Source organism: Porites lutea, chromosome 6 (genome assembly GCF_958299795.1).
Source record: "Porites lutea chromosome 6, jaPorLute2.1, whole genome shotgun sequence".
In the NCBI taxonomy this organism is placed as follows: Eukaryota; Metazoa; Cnidaria; class Anthozoa; order Scleractinia; family Poritidae; genus Porites; species Porites lutea.
In genome coordinates this window covers 31,089,582-31,108,832 of record NC_133206.1, presented here as the reverse complement: position 1 = coordinate 31,108,832, position 19,251 = coordinate 31,089,582, and the positions used below count along the sequence as shown (strand labels likewise).

Below are 19,251 nucleotides of genomic sequence, written 5' to 3'. Positions count from 1 at the left end.
TCTAGGTAAATTCGACTAAAAGCCGAGAAAAATTAAGGCTTCCAATTAATCACTGAGTGAAAAGATTTCTAGATAGGAAGAAGATAAGCCAACATCACAATGTTTCTAATATAGTTATATAAAGATTGCTTTTGTAATTGCAGTTCTTATTTAAACAAAATGTGTCAAAAAATACAGTCTGCATTTAGAAATAATTTATTACCAGTGGATATGACAAATTTCCAAGTAATTTTAAGACGAAGCACCTCTCGCAGATATAATTGGCCTGCTTGTAGGCTGAACGTAGCAGTGAAAGCCGGTTTTAGATTTCAAGATAAATTTAGTTAAAGTTGCTGAAATTACTTTGGTCTTTCCTCATTGCCTTAAATAATTATGTATTTATCTATCTTTAGTGATTCTCCTCTATATACTTTTTTTCTGGCAACAAAAGTTTGATTTTTGTAACCATCCATCCATCCATCCATCCATCCGTCCGTCCGTCCGTCCGTCCGTCCATCCATCCATCAATCCATGCATCCATCCATCCATCCATCCATCCATCCGTCCATCCGTCCGTCCATTCATCCATTTATCCATATTCCTTATGTCCGTCCGTTCGTCCGTCTAACTCATTCCAAGAAACCATATGGCCTTTTGGTTGTATTGTCCGGGGCTAACGAGGAATATACAATGAGCTCTTTAGCTTGAGAGTAAAGTCCCTAATGGAAGGGGAGAAATATAAACGTAAATAAAAAAACAGCAAAGAGAAAAGCAACTTGAGGTTTGAGGTTTCGGTTTTAAGTGGAAAATGATTCCCAGATTGACGCTAACTAACTATAACCATTCGTCCGTGAAAGTGTTTTATTCAGTGCAGTTGACATTCTAGAAGAAATAACGGCAAATAGTGTGATCTTTACGGACATGTCGTTATTTTGAAGCGTTATTGCCAAGGGCAATGTTGTCGATAATGAAGCTGTCTCTTTTGTAATCCTATAATTAATTTTTTGCTTGTTCTAAGACTTACAGGCCTTGTGCTAATCCCGGCGGTTATTAAGCTTGATTAAGAAAGGATGATCTGACACAACAAAGTTTCAGACAAAAGCCCCGATAGATGATAAAGTGATAGGATAATTTTAATTTTAATTTAGAGAAAGGGTGTCCTATATAACATTCCATGATTACAAGGCTCATTCAATAAAGACAGTCACAATTTGATGTGGTTCAATTGTTGTTAGACTCATGGATGATTGAAATAAACGCGTTCAAAGGGTCAGGAAATTCTTAAGACTTATTGCATCAAGTAAATGATTTTTAGATATGAGGAAGTGAAGCCAACATCACAATCTTTCTAATATACTATATTTAGACTGCTTTTGTTATTGCTTTTCTTATTTAAACAAAACGTGTCGACAATATAGTCTGCATATGGAAATCATTTATTACCAGTGCGAAAAATAAAAAAATAAAAAAAATTCCGAGTCATTTTCACATGATGTTTAAGACGAACCAAACCTCTCCTGAGCACAAATAATGGGCTTGATCATAGGCTGAACACAACCGTAAAATGTTTTTAGAAATTTAGTTGAGGTTTCAGAAAGTACTTTGGTCTTTTTAATCGTCCATCAAGCTTTTATCATTGAAGCCAATTATTTAATATGAAACAAATGTAAATCGCTTGCATTTCTAGGTTTAATTTTAAACCTCATAGCGGTAAAATACTATTTTATTTATTGATAATCATCTATATACTTTTTTTCTGTCAATAAAAATTTTAATAAACTATATCATTAAAATAACAATAATAATAATAATAATAATAATAATAATAATAATAATTCATTATTATATTGTTATTCATTCAAAATATTTCTCCGTTTCTGATTGGCTAAAATCCCACCCATAATTCATGATAACCAGCTATTGTCGACCGAATTTGGAAGAATTTTTGCAACATGGGAAAAATGTCGTCAATGGTGCAGCAAAATTTCCAGATTATAGAACAGTTAACCGAAAAGACCTGGGGATGAGGTTGAATTGTTTTGGTAGTGAGTACAAAACAGCGAAACATTTCACTCGTTTCACGAGGAAGAAATAGGTAAACTATTGGCTAAAAACATAGCAAGAACAGCAAGAAGACAACTCGAAAGACGACATCTGCTATTTGGAGAATATCTGCTGAACAACCCTTTATCTCCTCAACTTGCCGATAAACATGCACTATCGCGGATTATCGATAGCGGTAAGCATGTTTTGGTCTTTTTTAAACTAGGAATTATTTAGAATGAATAATAAAACAATTATTATTATTATTATTATTATTATCATTATCATTATCATTATTATTATTATTATTATTATTATTATTATTATTATTATTATTATTATTATTATTATTATTATTATTACCAAATGTTACCATTCCAACTGACAGGGTACATATCATTTTTCAATTCCAACCATCCATCCATGCACCATTCATAATTCCGGTTCGTCCGTCCGTCCGCCCGTCCATCTGTCTTACCCATTTGTATTGTCAGCGGCTGAAGAGGAATAGTGGAAAAAGAACATGGGAAGTTTTCGAGGTAGAATAATCTAGTAATGCCCTTTTTAGTGGTGGAATATGAAATAATGAAAATGTTAGAGTTGGAATAATTAGCTATAACTATAATCTTTTTGGGGGAGTAATAATGAAATAACGACATTTTCTGCGAAAAAATGATGGATTAGTAAAGAACACCCCGTTTCTACTCCCTTATTCCTCTTCATCTCGAGTTAAAGACTGTTTACATTGAGGTGGGGGACCCCAGATAGGTGAGGTAACATGCGGCGGGTCACCTCACCTATCATGTAAACGTGATTAAATTAAAATGAGAGATTATATGGACAGGCGGGTTACCCCACCAAAGCGGGTTACCTCACACCTGGGGTACCCGACCTCCATGTAAACAGGCCCTTAGTTACGCTCTTGAGTAAGGTTCTGTATCCGTTATGCTTCAAATAACACAGTACTAACCCTCGCAATCTTACCAACCTTGCAGGAGCACAATGCAAACATATCTTTCCATGGCTAGCACTCGATCAGCCGTTCACTGATAGAGGATTTTACATGGCCACTTGGAGAGACGGAATTCCCTTGTCGTGTTCAAAAATGTAACATTTCACTCGTTTGCGAAATACCAAACCATTTGACTTCAATTTATATTTTCTAGGCGCAATTTATCATGTACCCATAGCAACGATGATCTTTTCACGTGTGAAGATTATGTTTTCGCGCCAAAGGCCAAAGCGCACCTGTTATTTCTTTGGTGGTTAGGTAATAAATACAGTTATTTATTTTCCAACCCAGCCATTCCCAACCGTAGGCTTACTGGTCTTCCAGTAGCGCGCTTTCCTTTATTCCCTCAAAGACACTGATGATCTAGCGAAACACCCTCTACACGTATACGGCGCGCCTTCTCGCGGAACTAAGGAATATTAATCTCCCGGATATTACATGTTTTCCTGTCTTTTCTTTGTGAGAACCGGAAAAGTAAAGGACCCTTGTAGTCTGATGCAAAGTTGTTGATGTCTTTATAGTGAGAGGGTGTCTTAGCTGTATGGAATTTGTTTTATCTTTGGGCGTTTACCAAATGAAACAGGCGTTGTCCTCAACCCACATATGAATTGTTTTACAAAGCAAATGGTCGCTAATCATTCAAATGAAACCGCAAATTCGCTACATTCGTACGGGTTATAAAACTATTCTCGAAAGAACTGTGTTTTTGTTTATAATTCTAAATTCTAATTTTAAAATGTTTGCCAAAAAGAAACAATTTCAAGTACCGGACAGTTGACAGTGTCGCACAGTCCGATGTTATTTGCTTTTATACATTTGTATCTCTGTACAAAGACCTGACGAATTTACAAAAACGAACAAGACAAAAGATCTTTTGTAAGTTAAACGCTTTGTCATGCAAAATATTTTAATCTCAAACGATTAGAGCGAAAATCAACTTAGCATCTGGGATTAAGAAGTTAATCGCCCAAATTACAACCTCAACTATTTTTAATAGATTTTTTTTACTGTCGGTCTACTATATCGACATAACCAAATCGCGACTTCATAAATAACTACGTGCCGATCTTAAATTCTCCTACTAGGTCAGCCTCTTTTGCCTCAGGTCAGGAAGCTTAAACAAACAATATTCCTTTGTTCCTGTTATTTTGAGTGAAAAAAATTGTTTGTGTGGCGTGCTGACTACTTGAAAGTTATTGTGTACAATCCTGAAAAGAGTTGAAAAGTCATGTGATCTTTTGTATTAACCAGCGTACTGTTTGCAGGTGTTGTTGTTGTTGTTTTTTTTTGGTAAAACGTTCTTTTAGCATTGTAAAAATCTTCCGCTAGGTTTTTACAAAAACTTCCTGTAGACAGCATGATTTATACTTGTCACTGTCTTTGAGTGGGCGAAGGCATGGATGATTAAAAACAGTCAAGCGTACATTTGTCACATTCACTTCCCTCAAAGGTAAAATCTAACACCATTTTTTAGGCTATTTTATCTGCTTTAAGAAACTGCTTAGAGACCAACGTATACTTTCCTAGAAATGTTATCGGTAAATCTTGCTTTTCCCACAATGTCAGCTGAAAAATAGTTAACATTTTTGCTCGCGGTAGTGAACACCAAATCATTACAAATTCAATAAACAATCAGATGTTTACGAACTTCAATTCTATAACTATCACAGTTTCTTTGTATATACAAAGTAAAAATCGCAGGCACGCGTCCGATTTAGTCCGGAATTCCTTTTTAAAATGTTTACTCCACACTGTACAGGTCTTTAGTTAACACGTAGAGCATTTTATCGTAGACTCCCATGAACAATTACATTTCAATTCTTTTCTGTAGTTCTTTTTGTCTTCTCACCTCCAGTACGATATCTTTCGTCCCTTTTGGGAACGTTCAAGGCGTTTAAGATAGTCTTGTTTTTGTTTGTTATAATAAAATTCTCCAGCACCTTCTTTGATAAGTATAGCAGCACACTCCGTTTTTCCCGCGCGAATAGCTGTATGCATTGGAGGCCATCCGCTTGGATCCAAAACGTTTATGTCCGCACCACTTTTAATTAGTTCTTTGAGCAATTCTGTGTTGCCATCCAAGATAACTTGATGCATCTGTGGTAGTTCGTTCTCCTCTTGTTCTTCACCTTTGCTTTCTTTGTTGTCTATGTTTGCTTCGTCCTGTTCCAATTCCGCTTTCCCTCCTTCTTCGTGTTCAATTATATCCGTAAGCGCTCTCTTCCTAAACATTGTTAAGTCCTCGTCCGGCAAACTCAATTTACGCCGGGCCCGCATGATGTGCGATATTAATATAACCCGCTGTGTACACTTCACTTGATGCTGAACAAACAAAGTTCCGTTTCAAACACAAAGGACCAAGAAAGTGATTATCATTTGCCCGTACAGCCCTCGAAGTCTGTCAAGTATGTACTGTGCCAATATAGTTTGTGTGAGTTCCAGAACAGTTCCTTTAAGTGGTTAATATTGGTAAACTGTGGTCGAACAAAATTAACTCAGTGTCTCGAACTGAGGGACCTAGCGCAGATAAATACTTTCTATCAGCCACTGTTGATAACCAATACACGGCACTCGCTTGTTATTTTGCGTGGTAAATGTAGCTAATTAGACGATCTAATAAGTCAGAAGTGCTAATGAAGCGATGAACACTTTAAAAAGTGAGGAGCGTTCTCGCTGATTGAACTGTACAGTACGTACTGAACAATTAAGCCACGCACATCGTTCGTGCTTCATTGAGAAAAATGCTGCCAGAAGTTAAGACCGGCTTTTTTATAATACCAAATGTCTTTGTTTACCAATACCGAAGACCCCTTTCTTTTGTATTTCAGTTGTTTTTGTCCTCTAGGTATTGATAAGACAGATCAGTCTTTAACAAAAGAGATAGCGGACTCTGAACTGTTTTGACTGAGAACATATGAAATATAATAAAATATCACGCCATGCTGTTTGAAAATTTGGCCCGTTTACGGTCTTAGATAATAGTTATAAAAAGGAAAATAAACTTGAGATACAATGTATAGTCGTACTGACTCTTATCATCGAAACAGCAAGAATATAATTTAGCAACTTTAATAACGAGGGTTATGTACATAAATATCTCTTTAACACTTGACTTGCCGGTGATTGGTTTATTCTTGACTGATAACGGGAAGGGTAGACAAGGCGATATAATTGCACACCACTGAGGATATTGCTTAAAATGATTGGTTTTAATTCAGTCAATAAGTGATGATCACTATGTTTTCGCTACGGCTCTTTCAATTCACTAAGCCGTTTATAGAAGATACTAATCTTTAGAGTGTCTATACAGAAATACCAGCTAAAGACCTATTTAGAGTGTTTCACTCCGAAGTGCTTTTGTTAAAGTGATTTTTCTAACAGCAGGAGTAACAAACAACTATATATAGTAACAAATAAATGCCGGCATTAGTCGTCCATATAAATATTCGGATTAAAAGGGCAAACGTTTATGACGGAAACCGAGGTTTTAATAAAGGCCAGGTATAACGCCCAAAGAAAATGTTATTGGAAGAGTTCTCAATGTGTCTTACCGTTTACAAAATACTTAAAATGTCTGTCGGTTTTTAGAAACTGTCAGTCTAATAATTTGCCTTTTACCCCAGCACTTTTATGACGTTAAGGTTTGTGTTGTATCGACCAACGTTTGCCCTTCACGTAGGAATTGATAGTTACGTAAGTTTTTCAAGCTAGAAAGCTGGAATGAACTGATGACGTCACGAATGATTTGGTAATGCAATGCATTATTCTGAAGATCTGATTGCATCGGCAAACAGTTCTGAAAAAGAGTATATGGTCAACCTCACGGGATATTTGGATTTGGCTCCTGTGCGTTGTTTAGTTGATATAAGGCTATAAGGCAGACGCGTCTCTGACACTGACGTGCCGATCCCAGCGATGTCTGTTAGAGAAACTGAGAGAGTTGATTGTATTTGTAACTGTTTACTAATATCAGTTCAGTTTAGTTCAGTTTAATGCGCATGTTTATAAGATAAAGTGTTTTGCGTTGGTTGTCCGTAATGTGCTTCGGTTTTGCTACTATATCTCGAAACGGGTACAGTCAACAACAACAACAACAACAATAAACTTTATTTACATAACTATAACAAAGTATTACAGTAGTGCAAAAGCTACTTGAATTTAATTACTTATTCCTTTTAAAATTAATTAATTAATTAATTAATTAAAATAACTTTAAATATAATAATCATTGCTTATTTTCAATCATCAGTAGGATTAATTATTCCGGAGACAAGTTTGTCTCTCAATTCAAAGCAAGATGATATAAATAAAATTAATTGGATGTTATAAAATAGCCAGTAGAATTTATTAGATGTGATAATAAAGTCACTTGTGATCGTACAGTCAATTCTAGCTCTCTAAGAAAGACACCTTAGGGACCAGAACTTAGTGTCCGTCTAAGGGTGATGTCTGTCTTACAGACAGTCGAATAAAGGGAGTAAAGAAAGAGAGGGGCCAATTCTAGGTGTCCGTTTTACAATGTCCGTCTTACGGAGGTGTCCATTAAGAGAGGGTCAACCATTTTGTCAACTGTTTTGTTTGACGCGGACCCCACAGTAAGCCGTCGAGACTGTATTAAAAAGACACTCCCATAAGATAAGCGACATAAGTATCGTTTTGTGGGTTTGCTTTTGGTTACTGGATTTTCCACACTTTCTTTCAAAATTTGAATTTTTAGAGTGGTCATGATCTTTCATGAAGAGACCTGAAGAGCTTTCAGTCCGGAAACACGACAACAAATCAAAGTGATCGTTTCGTGCTAAGCTTTCAACTACTTACACTACAAAATTCTGCTATTTAATAAATTGCGTTGCGATGGTACTAGTCCTCCTCGAAGGGTGGGCGGGGGGGGGAGGGGAAGCACTCCGTTATGGTCCTCAGGGTCAAGAGTCTTAAACCGGATATACAGTTTTAATATTTAGCGTCTTCTATTAAATTCCATGATGTTAGTTTGAAAAATAACTTAATTCTGTGAGCAAAACGAAACGAATTAGGACCATAAAATGAGGTGTCTTGCCTTAAACTGGGGAGCGAAATAAACAATTTTTGTCTAGCAAAACAGGGTCAAACTTCGAAGGCCTTGGCGGAATAACTCAAATTTCCCTTGAGCACCCCTTCCCCCCCCGGGACTTGTTCAAGATATGCTGCAACAACAAACAACAGCAAACAAACAAATAGCCTCCCCTGCAGACATTCTTAGGGATTCGTCGTGCGTTTCTGCCCCACTAACGTCTGCTGAACTGAGAGATAGGAAAGCGTGACGAACCCCTAAGAATGTCTGCGGGGGAGGCTAACAAACAACGACAAAAGTTTATTTCTTTGAAATGAATTAAATTACAATTTAGACCGACACGCAGGTAGCTTAGCTAGTCGAGGCAGCTCGGACTATAAATTCAAACGTATTTATATAGTATACTAAAGAAAAAAAACGGGAGAGAGTAATATAAAGTACATAAAGTTAAATTAATAAGAAATAAAATAACATGAGAAATACAATAAATTACAAAATAAAGATGGTATAACTAACATTTCTTTATTAGAATCAAGACAATTTATCAATTTCCCATTGTAGTCATCTTCAGTTTTCAAGTGTCAAGTAACACATTTTTCATCTTTTATTAAAACTTTTCTTTGACAATTTTTTTTATTCTTTCGGGTATCTCATCCCAAACTCTTGTACCAATACATGAGAAAGCATTTTTTTGCAGGTCAATTCTAGAGTGTTTAGTATAAAAATTTTGAGACATTGATGAGTGAGTAGAATATCTGTGTATACTTGACGTTCTGGAATAAAGGTCTGAAATATCCGGCGGTGCCCGTTTAGAATTAACAGCACGCATTAATTTTGAGACCTCAAAGACAGATTTAGGATGGATTTAACAAATGGGGATCTGTTATGCAAGGGAAAGGGGGTATGAGCACTAATAAAAGTGTCGGTATAAGCAGTACGGCGGCTCCATCCAAACAGCAAAACCTATAACGGTTGTGTTACTTCCTGTATTTGATTTGAAGGAAATACGTACCCGGAAGGCTTAATTGTTGTTCAGTCTAGTCGCGTTATATTTTTTTCATTTTTAATTTGAATTTGTACTTTGTTCTGTAAAAGTACCGTACATATTATTTACTGGTATCATAATTTAAAGAAATCTTAGAAAAATTGATGAGAGGCATTGAAAGAAAGCCTAACCGAGAGGTTTTGCCCGAGGGGAAGGGGTACTTCCTTATAAGAGGCTAATGGGGATGTGCCGCTGGATAAGGTCGCATTTTTACGACCTGATTGACTATAACGGGGTTGTATTTTCGATAGAGTTACTAGAATGGGGTCGCATATTTTCGGATCTTTGGGGTAAGAAAGTTCTTCACATTTACAGTTAGCAAATGTACCAGACTGTTTGTACTGTAGCGAAAAGTAAAGTGATCTTGATTCAATTAAAAAAATAGGTCAATTCATTTTAGGATGATCTATTTAAAGGATTGATAAAGTAGATACATAAATAGACAGTGACTAAGTTGGGATCGCGAAATTTACATCTGCGCAAAAGTGACTAAGATGGGGTCTAAAATTGGCCACAGAATAGACTATAACGGGGTTAGGGCTCTGAGAGGCCAGCGGCACATATCCAGCAAAACTTAAGCCAAGTACCCCCCGTTTTTTTTTGGGGGGGGGTCTCCCATATATAAGAGACGGGAATGCTTGTCGGAAAATAAGAATTCAACCCCTAGAGGAAAGCAATATGAGGGTGGCCTAGGGTTTATTGAACCCCAAAAGGAGACCATGGTCCAAGGCAGTATAACGGTGATCGTTTTTTAACCCTTTAAACCCTAACATCAAAATTCAGATTCTCATTTGTTATCCCTATACGTTTTCAATAGAAGTAGTGGGGAGAATTTGTTGAAGTATCAATTAGATTCATCTTGTGTGATCATATCCTTAATTCTTATGACCACTCTGTTTTAAGAAGCAGTGATATTACAAGGAGAAATTTGATGCTGATCACTCTTAGGGCTTAACGGGTTAATAGATGTATCGATATTTCTTTACGCAGGACTCTAAGTGAGACTAAAATATGCAATTCCTACCTTTCCGGTCATTTTCATTTGGGAGTCCCCCCCCCCCCCTTCCTACCGACAGGCCGATGCGTGACTCGCATTCTATGGTCGGTAACATCGGATGTTACATGTACCCTGAGAAGTGATGTTCAGTTGTTCCAAAATTTGGAACCTAGATATTTTAAAAGATATCGCAAAAAATTTTGAAGATACTTAAATTCGCTCTAGTGCGACCCGGGTCTTACTCTAATGCGATTCGGCGTCTCTTCTAGTATGTGAAGCTTGAAAGTCTTAGCTTGCATGTGATAGACCGTGATCAGACATACCAATAACAAGTATAATGTTTCCTTAACGCGATTTATAACTGAATGTATGGAGATCGTAGCCGACCATGGGTCGCTCTTCTTTATTGAGGACATTTTTTCTTGGTGTTCTTATAATCGCAACGTGGGTGCTCTTAGTCGCTGTTTATCTCTTCGGCCGTCAAGGAATCCTCTTGAAGATAAATTACCAAAACTCGTTGCTTATCATAACGGGAACGATTGTGAAAGAAGAAGCGGCAAAGCAGCCTGAAATCAGGCTGAATGGATTAAATCAGCATACATGGGAAAAGCCGTGCCAGATAAACCTCGAACAGCTCTGCAATTATCCAATTTTTCCTAAGGCGCCGGATAACAGAACCTTTGCGGAAAAAATTGACTTGTTCTTCTCTAACGTTACAGTTGCTGGGATTCGACTTATAGGTTTCCTTCGTCCGAATATATCCGGCGAATATTATTTCTTGGTCGCTTCGAATGGCGTCGCTGAAGTTTGGCTAAGTTCGGATAAGAGCTGGAGAAACGCGCAAAAAGCCGCGTACACGAACCCTCAAAATTCAAGCTCGGCCGTGGACAACAAGGCCTTTAAAGCAATAAAATCTCAGATTTCTGATGGCATGTTTTTGTATGCGAACTATGACTACTATTTTGAAGTGATTTACGCTCAGGGGATTCACGAAAGCAAAGAGCACCTAATTCAGGTAGCTTGGAAAAGACCTGAAACGAAGAGATTTGAAATAATAGTTGGAGATTTCCTCACGCCATACAAAAAAGACAGCCATTTGGCTCATCTACAAGTTTACGACGATGATCTGCCAGAAGTCCCCTCTTGCCGGGAATTGCGGGTTAAATACCCAGTCACGAACAAGTATATGGAGCCAGAGACGTTACCCTATTTGCAACACGCAACAGTGGCACGCGCGCTAGACTTCTGTGAATATCAACCCAGTTATCTTCTAAAACCTGCGAATTTGTCCAACTTCAGGAAGTATCACGGAGTATACCGACATACGCACAAGACAAGCGGCTATCCGTTTCCTAACGTGATGGGGGTGAAACAGGCTAGTAAGCTCTCTGTAACGTTTATAGGAGAATACCCCTTAGATGCGAAAGAGGCTATGGCAGTTGTAAGCCAATACTTTGAAGCTCTAAAACAGGCATATCCGGGGTAAGTAAACTAAATCAATTCTTCCTTATACCTTATTAGCTGACTTCAGTGGAACCCCGCCTTAAGGCCACCTCGGTAATATGGTCACCTCGCTGTAACGGCCACGGTTATTTGGCCCGGCAAAACGGCAATACAGTTTGTTTATAAAAAACCCTCGTTAATACGGTCACCCGTTAATACGGCAAACGGCCACATTTTAAAATCCCAACCAATAGAATCTTTTACAATTTCGCCTCGTTAATACGGCCACTCGTCAGAAATTTCGAATTGCTTTGATCAGGAGGCTCCTGTATTGACCTCAGTAAGTTGAGCTTGTTTTTCTACTGTTTTTAGACTATAGTCACTTACAGTGCATTTGTGATTTATGTGTGTGTTTTATGTGCTGAAGAAGTTTCAAGTAGTTTTTTTCAAGTAGTTTCTACAATTACGTACGGTACGCGATATCTACATTGCTGTTGTCAGTGTTGTTTATTACAAGAAGTGTAAATGCGATCATGGTGTATTCCTTAAGTCATGAAATTTGACCCTGCCCCGGCAATACGGCCACCCCGTTAATATGGCCAAATTGTTTTGTGACCCTTGATGACCGTATTAACGGGGTTCCACTGTAAGTAAAAAGCCTCCAGTGAGGTCTGTCTGCTCGCGCTTTCTAGCTTTTTAGCCCTATAGCGCTACAGTCAACTCTATCTAAGATGGCTCCCTTTGGGACCGGTCCTAAGTGTCCGTTTCAGAGAGATGTCCGTCTTATAGAGGGTCAAATGAACGAATTAAAGAAAGTGGGGGATCAATTCCAAGGGTGCTTACCATTTGACAGAAAAATCCGGTTGGGGTGTCGAAACCATAATGGTAAGCGATTTGCCAGTTTACCGTAGAAATGCCACATCCGTTACGGTTTGAATCCAAACAAGGGCGAATTTGTGTCCCGTGAGTCTGGAACCGAGAAGAAACTGAGAAATTGGTTAATGGTAAGCAAGATTTCGTTTGGTTCGTACCAACCGGAACGAAAGGACTGCCTCAAAACGTACTCCTCAATTTTCGGTTGGAATTTCCGAAAACTGACCTTGCCATTTTCCTTCCATCCGGAATTTCCGAAATTTTCCGTCAAATGGTAAGCACCCCAGGTGTCCGTTTTACAGAGGGGTCCGTCTTATAGTGAGGTGTCCGTTAAGAAAGAGTCGAACGTATTCACGCTGACGTCACTTATCTATGTTAATGCGCCAACTAGAAGCGCATTGGTTCTTGAAACAAAAGTCTCAGAGGAGACATCTCTGCAACACGAGTGGAAAAAAAGAATCTTTTGTCAACAGAGCACTTATGCGCCAATGAGTTTCCGGTTGGCACATCAATATCAATAACAGACGTCAGCGTAAGTTTCGCTCACCATACACTACAAAAGCAATAGTGCCTGTTGACAGGCTACTGAGTGAGTGATTCATTACTAGTTACCAGTTGCTGGTTACACGGACGTGGTCCGTACCTGGGCTACCTCGTTAGGCCTTTAAATGGTGGCAAGAAACTGCCAATTTGCGTTGTTTAAAAGATGGAATAAATAGGATAGGTATTGGTGTTACAATGAGGAAACAACTTTCTGGACAATTGTCTGCGCGCGTGCGTTTGTTTCAAGACTGACTCCTCCCCAGTCCTCTCTTATTGAACCTCTCCCCAGTGACGCGCAGGGTGTAACGGGAAGGACTGAGGAAAGCGTGTGAGAGAGTCTTCTTCTCTATTTTCTCTTCCCATTACCCCCTGTCCCCATCATGCGCGTTACGAAGGCGATTAAGTACAAGTCAGTTCTTGAGATACCAAAACCAGGAAAGTTTCTGAGGCGATTCAGATTTTCACATATTGGGTCGACGAAGGACTGAACGCATACTAATGAAAAATCGATTTTAAATATTCGAAACATATGATCCTGAGCCTATCGATCGATACGAACCTCGACACCAATTTAGTCCCTTCAAAAATGTTTCCGGGGTCCAAGATAAGAAGACTAATACCAGTTACAGTATAAAAACATAGGCACGTTCAACGTGCATGAGCTATTTTGAATGCTTCAGTGTAACTATAATACTTGGGTGTAACCTTACCAAGAGTGATGAATCTACCTTTTTCATCCTAAATGTAGATTTGGTTTTTGTGCGAAATTGGGTATTGCGCTACATAAATGAAAACGCGAAACGCTCAGCTGAGTCGATCCTCAACCTATGTATTCACTTTCCTCTGTCTTTCCCAGTTACATCTGGTGCAAGTTAAACAAATTGCTAAAGTAAAATAAATTTCTACTCACCAAACGTTGATTAGAAGGAAAACTCTAAGGTTTCCTCGGAGTTTCTTAAGCCAAAATGTGACTCATCGAATACTGAATAGTTACGAAATACCAGGATTTTTATCATTGAGGTAGATGGTTGCGTCATCATAATTCACGAGGTTTTCACGTGCGATTCTACTCAGTGAAACAGTCTTTAACTCCGACAACTTATTTCTTCATGTTTTAAAAGCTATTGCTTCTTAAAAGGCAAGAGCCTTTTTTAAGGCATTGGTTACAAAACGAAACAGGTCTTCATACGTCCAAGTTACTATTTATCATTGTGAAAAGCCAATCTGCATGAGATGTACAGTCACACAGCTGGCACGTGAAAGTGTTGGACTTTGTCCCCTTTCGTGGTTCGTACGTGAGGGAATTCGAGTTATCACACAATAAACTAGTAAACAGAATTATAAAAATAACTCTTGCACACAATTTGCACGTGAAGATGTTGGTCTTTGGCCTTTTACAATTCGTACGTTAAAAAAAGGCAAATTGTTTACTACAAAATTTTCTCAAGCGATTTTAAGAAATCACCTCGGCTTCATTACAACATCTGCAATTAAATTATGTTTCATGCAACGTCAAGGTTGATAACCTAACATTTATTAACATTTGTGAGACAGTCTTTAACTCCGACAACTTATTTCTTCATGTTTTAAAAGCTATTGCTTCTTAAAAGACAAGAGCCTTTTTTAGGGCATTGGTTACTAAACGAAACAGGTCTTTATACGTTCAAGTCACTATTACTATTGTGAAATGCCAATCTGCATGAGATGTACAGTCACACAGATGGCACGTGAAAGTGTTGGACTTTGCCCCCTTCCGTGGTTCGTACGTGAGGGAATTCGAGTTATCACAAAGTAATCGAGGAAACAGAATTATAAAAATAACTCATGCACACGATTTGCATGTGAAGATGTTGGTCTTTGGCCCTTTTACAATTCGTATTTAAAAAAAACGCAAATTGTTTACTACAAAATTTTCTCAAGCGATTTTAAGAAATCACCTCGGCCTTATTACAACATCTGCAATTAACTTATGTTTCATGCAACGTCAAGGTTGATAGCCTAACATTTATTAACTTCCAAGAAAATTATCAAACTGCCGAATCATATCTCTGCTCATATCATGTTACTCCACTCAATAAAGCAGTACGTAATTATTGTGTCAACTAGCTTCTTCCAATTTTATTCCCTAACGCTACTGTTTCTACTTAAGTTTATACGCATCTTTACTAAATAAAATACGTTTCAATAACTATAATGCTTAGTATGCAGGAAGGATGTATCATGTTGTTCACTTATTATTCCTTTTTGTTTTTGTTTTGCCGGAACGAAAAAGGTCTGTTGAACTTTGTAAGCGAGAGAATAATATTTCTACAGCTTGTTTACAGGATTAACAATACTTGGTACAGCTTTTAAAAAAATAAGCTGCTTTTCAAACTTCTAAAACCACATTTTATAGGCCGCATACTTTCGAATTAAAGTCCATATCTAAATATCAATTATTGCTTCACTGGAAGAGCTTTGAAAATATATGATCGTTTATACTCTACCTTGAAGCAGGTGAAACACAACTCATAAATACGTGCGTGGTACCGTTCGCGATAGCCGAATTCGGTCAGAAATGTCTTGAAGTAGCATCCACACTAAAATATGAACCCTTAAACAGCTGCATCACTGTACACAGCGTTTGAATCATGAAGATATTTAATATAATGTTTCCAAACACCTGTAGCCGTAATAAAAGACGAGCAAATTGTAAAGAATCAAGATGGCGGTCTTAAAGTGCCCTTGTTCGACCTTTAGCAATGTGATTTTTAAGTAGATGCCAAGATCTCATTGGTTCCTTAGCATCAACTCATAGTACCTTCAACCTTATTGGCTCTTGCAACAAACATCCGAACATACAAAGTTACAAAGATACAAAGCCACAAAGATACATACGCTCACACCACTGACATATGAGCTATTTTTTCAAAACAGCTCAATAAATTTATTTTTCTCTTTTTTAAAGGAAATACCAACTCATGTCTACTAGGCGCGTTGAAAAGAAAGATGACCCTCTCAAGGGAAGCAGATATTTCCTTGAACTTGAGGTCAAAGATCTTACCGATGGTGCCAGCTATATCCTTGCCGAATACGTGTTTCGTCCAAAGGAAAAAAACTACTCACTTTGTTATCCAAAAGGCCTGCAATGGAACAGGACAGCGGATGTCTATTTGATCCTCACTGCCAAGAAACTGGGTCGATGGGTTCATCATTTTATTAAAAATGTTGAAAAGGTCATACAGGAAACAAAAGATGAGCATATACATGTGGTTATTTATGATTTTGAAAGCCCTGATACTGATTTGAAAAAGCAGGCTCTCGAAAAGAGTTCTGTTAAGAAATATAATTTCATCACGAAGGCTGGGAACTATTCTCGTACTGTTTCGTTCAGTGACGCAATACAATCGATAAAAGACCCAAACGCCATTGTTGTCACAGTAGACCTGCATCTGGATTTTGGAAGTCGGTTGATTAATGACATACGGAAGGTAAGGTGGGGTATGATGGCCAGGCGTTAGCTCCTATAACGGCCCAGCATTCCCTCTTGAGAAACGAGGGGGGCTGGTGCCGAAATTTGTCCCTCAATGGCTCACGTTCGATGTATTAAAATTCTAACAAGACTCCGAGGCTTTAGGAATAAAATTGCAAATTTTTCACGCCTCCATTGTCTCGGAATTCCCAGAAGAGACTAGATCACAAAGAAAACCAAACCAATTATAGAAAAATGACCAGAAAGCATCGGAGTCATGTTAGAATTTCACTATATCGAAAGATGGATATTGATTGTAGTATCGTTGCCGGGGACGCACCGCACGGCGCCGGTCAGCTATTGGCCAGTTTTTTCCCTTGTTTGTAGTAACAGTCCTAGAAGTCTTTGCGCATGTTCACTCGGCCCAGTTTCCTCTCGTTTCTAAAGTGGCGAATATGGAAGACTCCACCCTATATTTGAGTCATCCTCTCCCTCTCTTGGGCACGATATTAGGTTTGACAATGGCAGGGGAAATCACACTAATGAAATTTTACAGCCTTAAGGCTCTCTTAAATTTGTAAACTTTTGTCTTTCTAAAGACTTTTAAGTCATACGAATATAGATTACTTATGTTAGCACACGACCGTTTTTATAACTTTTTACCCGTTCATATTATTAAGCTGTTTACGAAATATGAGCGCAACCATAACTTGCGAAGGAAATTGACCTTTTTGTTACCAAAACCAAACACTGGAGTTCTTCGCAAGTCCACTTGTTTCAAAGCGGTATCTCTATGGAATTCTCTTGACAATCATACGCGTGCAATCTCAAGCAAAAATGTATTTCAAAACTCTCTAAGACGTAGAACTTCATGCGAATAGCTTAGTTTATAGATATATTTTTAAAAACAGTTTAAATCTTTTTCTAAATTTTAATTAGTTTTAAGCTTTTTATTCATTTGTAAACTGTGTTTAACTTTTAAATACACGACCACATCAGCTTCGCTGTAATTTTATTTATCGCGTTTAGATAAATGTTGTTGTTGTTGTTACTTGATTGACAATACTAAGTACTAGTATTGTAGTACAGGCGACGATGTTTTCTTGTATTTTACTACAGCACTCGAGCCATTATACCTGTACTATCCTGCTTTTTCATAGCCGATCTCATTGGCTTCGTTGTATTGACTAACCCTTTGTTGTTTCAGCACTGTATTAAGGGAAGAATGGTATATGCACCTCAGATAGTTTTCCTGAATTGCGATGGAAGCAGCGCGTTGCCGAGGGGATCTTGGTACCACTATAGCTATGGGACAATAGCCACATACAAACAGGACTGGGACAACTTTGGAGGATTTTCAAAGGACTTTCTCAACAAGATTACGTGGGGCGGCGAAGACTGGGACATAATCGACGGAGCTGTCAAGGGTGGACTGGAAATTGAACGAAAACGTTCTCCCTGGATTTACCATTATTATCATTCTAAAAAGGGAATGTGGCAAAAGAAAAACGTTAATAAAACGGCTCTTGCCAAGGGCAATCCAAAAACCGGTCTTGCGGCAAAGAAGCTTCCTCCCATGGTTAAATCTCCACCAAAAAAGGAAATTTCCACTAAGACAAAAGGCGTGGCCCAAAACAAGGCAACACCACTTCATAGGGATCGTAATCCTCAAAACAAGGTCACCAGTCATCAAACACTAGTCTCCTCTGGTAAACAGGCCCATCTGCAAGCAGTAGGCAACTCGCCAAAAGAATTCGCTGCTCAAAAAGGACTTTCTCAAAAGAAGGTTCCGATCCAGAACAAAGCCCTTAACAAAAAAGATACTAATCAGTAGAAAGACATCTCTCGTCCAAGACGAGCAATTCTACAGAAAGAAAACCACTCGCCAAAGGAAAACTCACCGAAAAATAAAGACCTTCCTAACGTAAAGACCCCTCTCCACGAGAACGTCGAGTCACAAAATAACGTTCATAATCAAAAGCAACCTCACGACTGGAAAGACGGCTCTCATGAAAAAGAACTGCTCGCAAATAGAAATATCATTTCTCCCAAAAAAGTCCTACCACAAAAGAAACACGTTGATCACCCAAAACAAACCTATAAACAGACAAGCCAAAAACAAGCCCATCCACAACAAAAGATTGTTTCCCCCAAAAAAGTCCAGCTTCAGCATTAAGAAGCCTGTTCCGAAGGAAAAAAGACCCCCTCAAATAAGACTGCCGCGCAAAAGAAGACTTCAACGTAAAGGAGGGACGGAAATTGTGGCCCAAACGCTGGAGTAAGTTACATTACCCGAATAGCATGTCCCTCGAATAAGGAGAATTTACCCTTCAAAGGAAAATTCTTCCAAAACTTAAACACTAAAATATAAACATATCCTTCGCCGAAAAAGGCTGAGGCTTCTCTTTATGAGGTAAAAATAGGCCTGTCAGGTATATAAGACTACATTTTGCAATTAACAACTCATTTCTTTTGTTCTACAACATGTCATTTAATTAGGTGAGTCCTTGCCTTGATCTTTATTTTATAAGACAATAAAATAATTATTTATAACACAGAGTGGTACTTTTTACTCATAAAAAAATGCCCTTTCTAGCATTCTTAGGGGCAATTTTACTGATCGCCCCAAGTAAACAGGGAATGCAAGCCAGTCTTGGATTCTGGATTCCACGTCGTAGATTCCGTATTACAGGTCTGACTGGATTCCAGTCTTAGTGGAACTTGGATTCTGGATTCCCGTAGTTAATGGGATTCCGGATTCCTTGCTTTGTATTCGGGATTCCAAATCCCAGGATTCCGGATTCTACAAACAAAA

The 19,251-nt window shown here is 38.2% G+C and overlaps 1 protein-coding gene across 1 annotated transcript; it reads left to right on the top strand.

The window, feature by feature from the left end:
* Nucleotides 1-10,505: 10,505 nt before the first annotated feature.
* Nucleotides 10,506-18,991, top strand: LOC140941080 (uncharacterized). Its single transcript, XM_073390043.1, has 3 exons — nucleotides 10,506-11,608; nucleotides 15,933-16,455; nucleotides 17,644-18,991. Exons 1-3 carry the CDS (start codon nucleotides 10,515-10,517, stop codon nucleotides 18,268-18,270), a joined length of 2,244 nt encoding a protein of 747 aa, XP_073246144.1. The 5' UTR covers nucleotides 10,506-10,514; the 3' UTR covers nucleotides 18,271-18,991.
* Nucleotides 18,992-19,251: the final 260 nt, after the last annotated feature.

What these genes read in the sequence shown, in the direction of transcription:
- LOC140941080 (XM_073390043.1), top strand. Translation starts at nt 10,515, where the DNA reads ATGGGTCGCTCTTCTTTATTGAGGACATTTTTTCTTGGTGTTCTTATA. An exon ending in CTAAAACAGGCATATCCGGG is followed by an intron (nt 11,609 to 15,932) that starts GTAAGTAAACTA and finishes TCTTTTTTAAAG; the next exon opens with GAAATACCAACTCATGTCTA. An exon ending in TGATTAATGACATACGGAAG is followed by an intron (nt 16,456 to 17,643) that starts GTAAGGTGGGGT and finishes TTGTTGTTTCAG; the next exon opens with CACTGTATTAAGGGAAGAAT.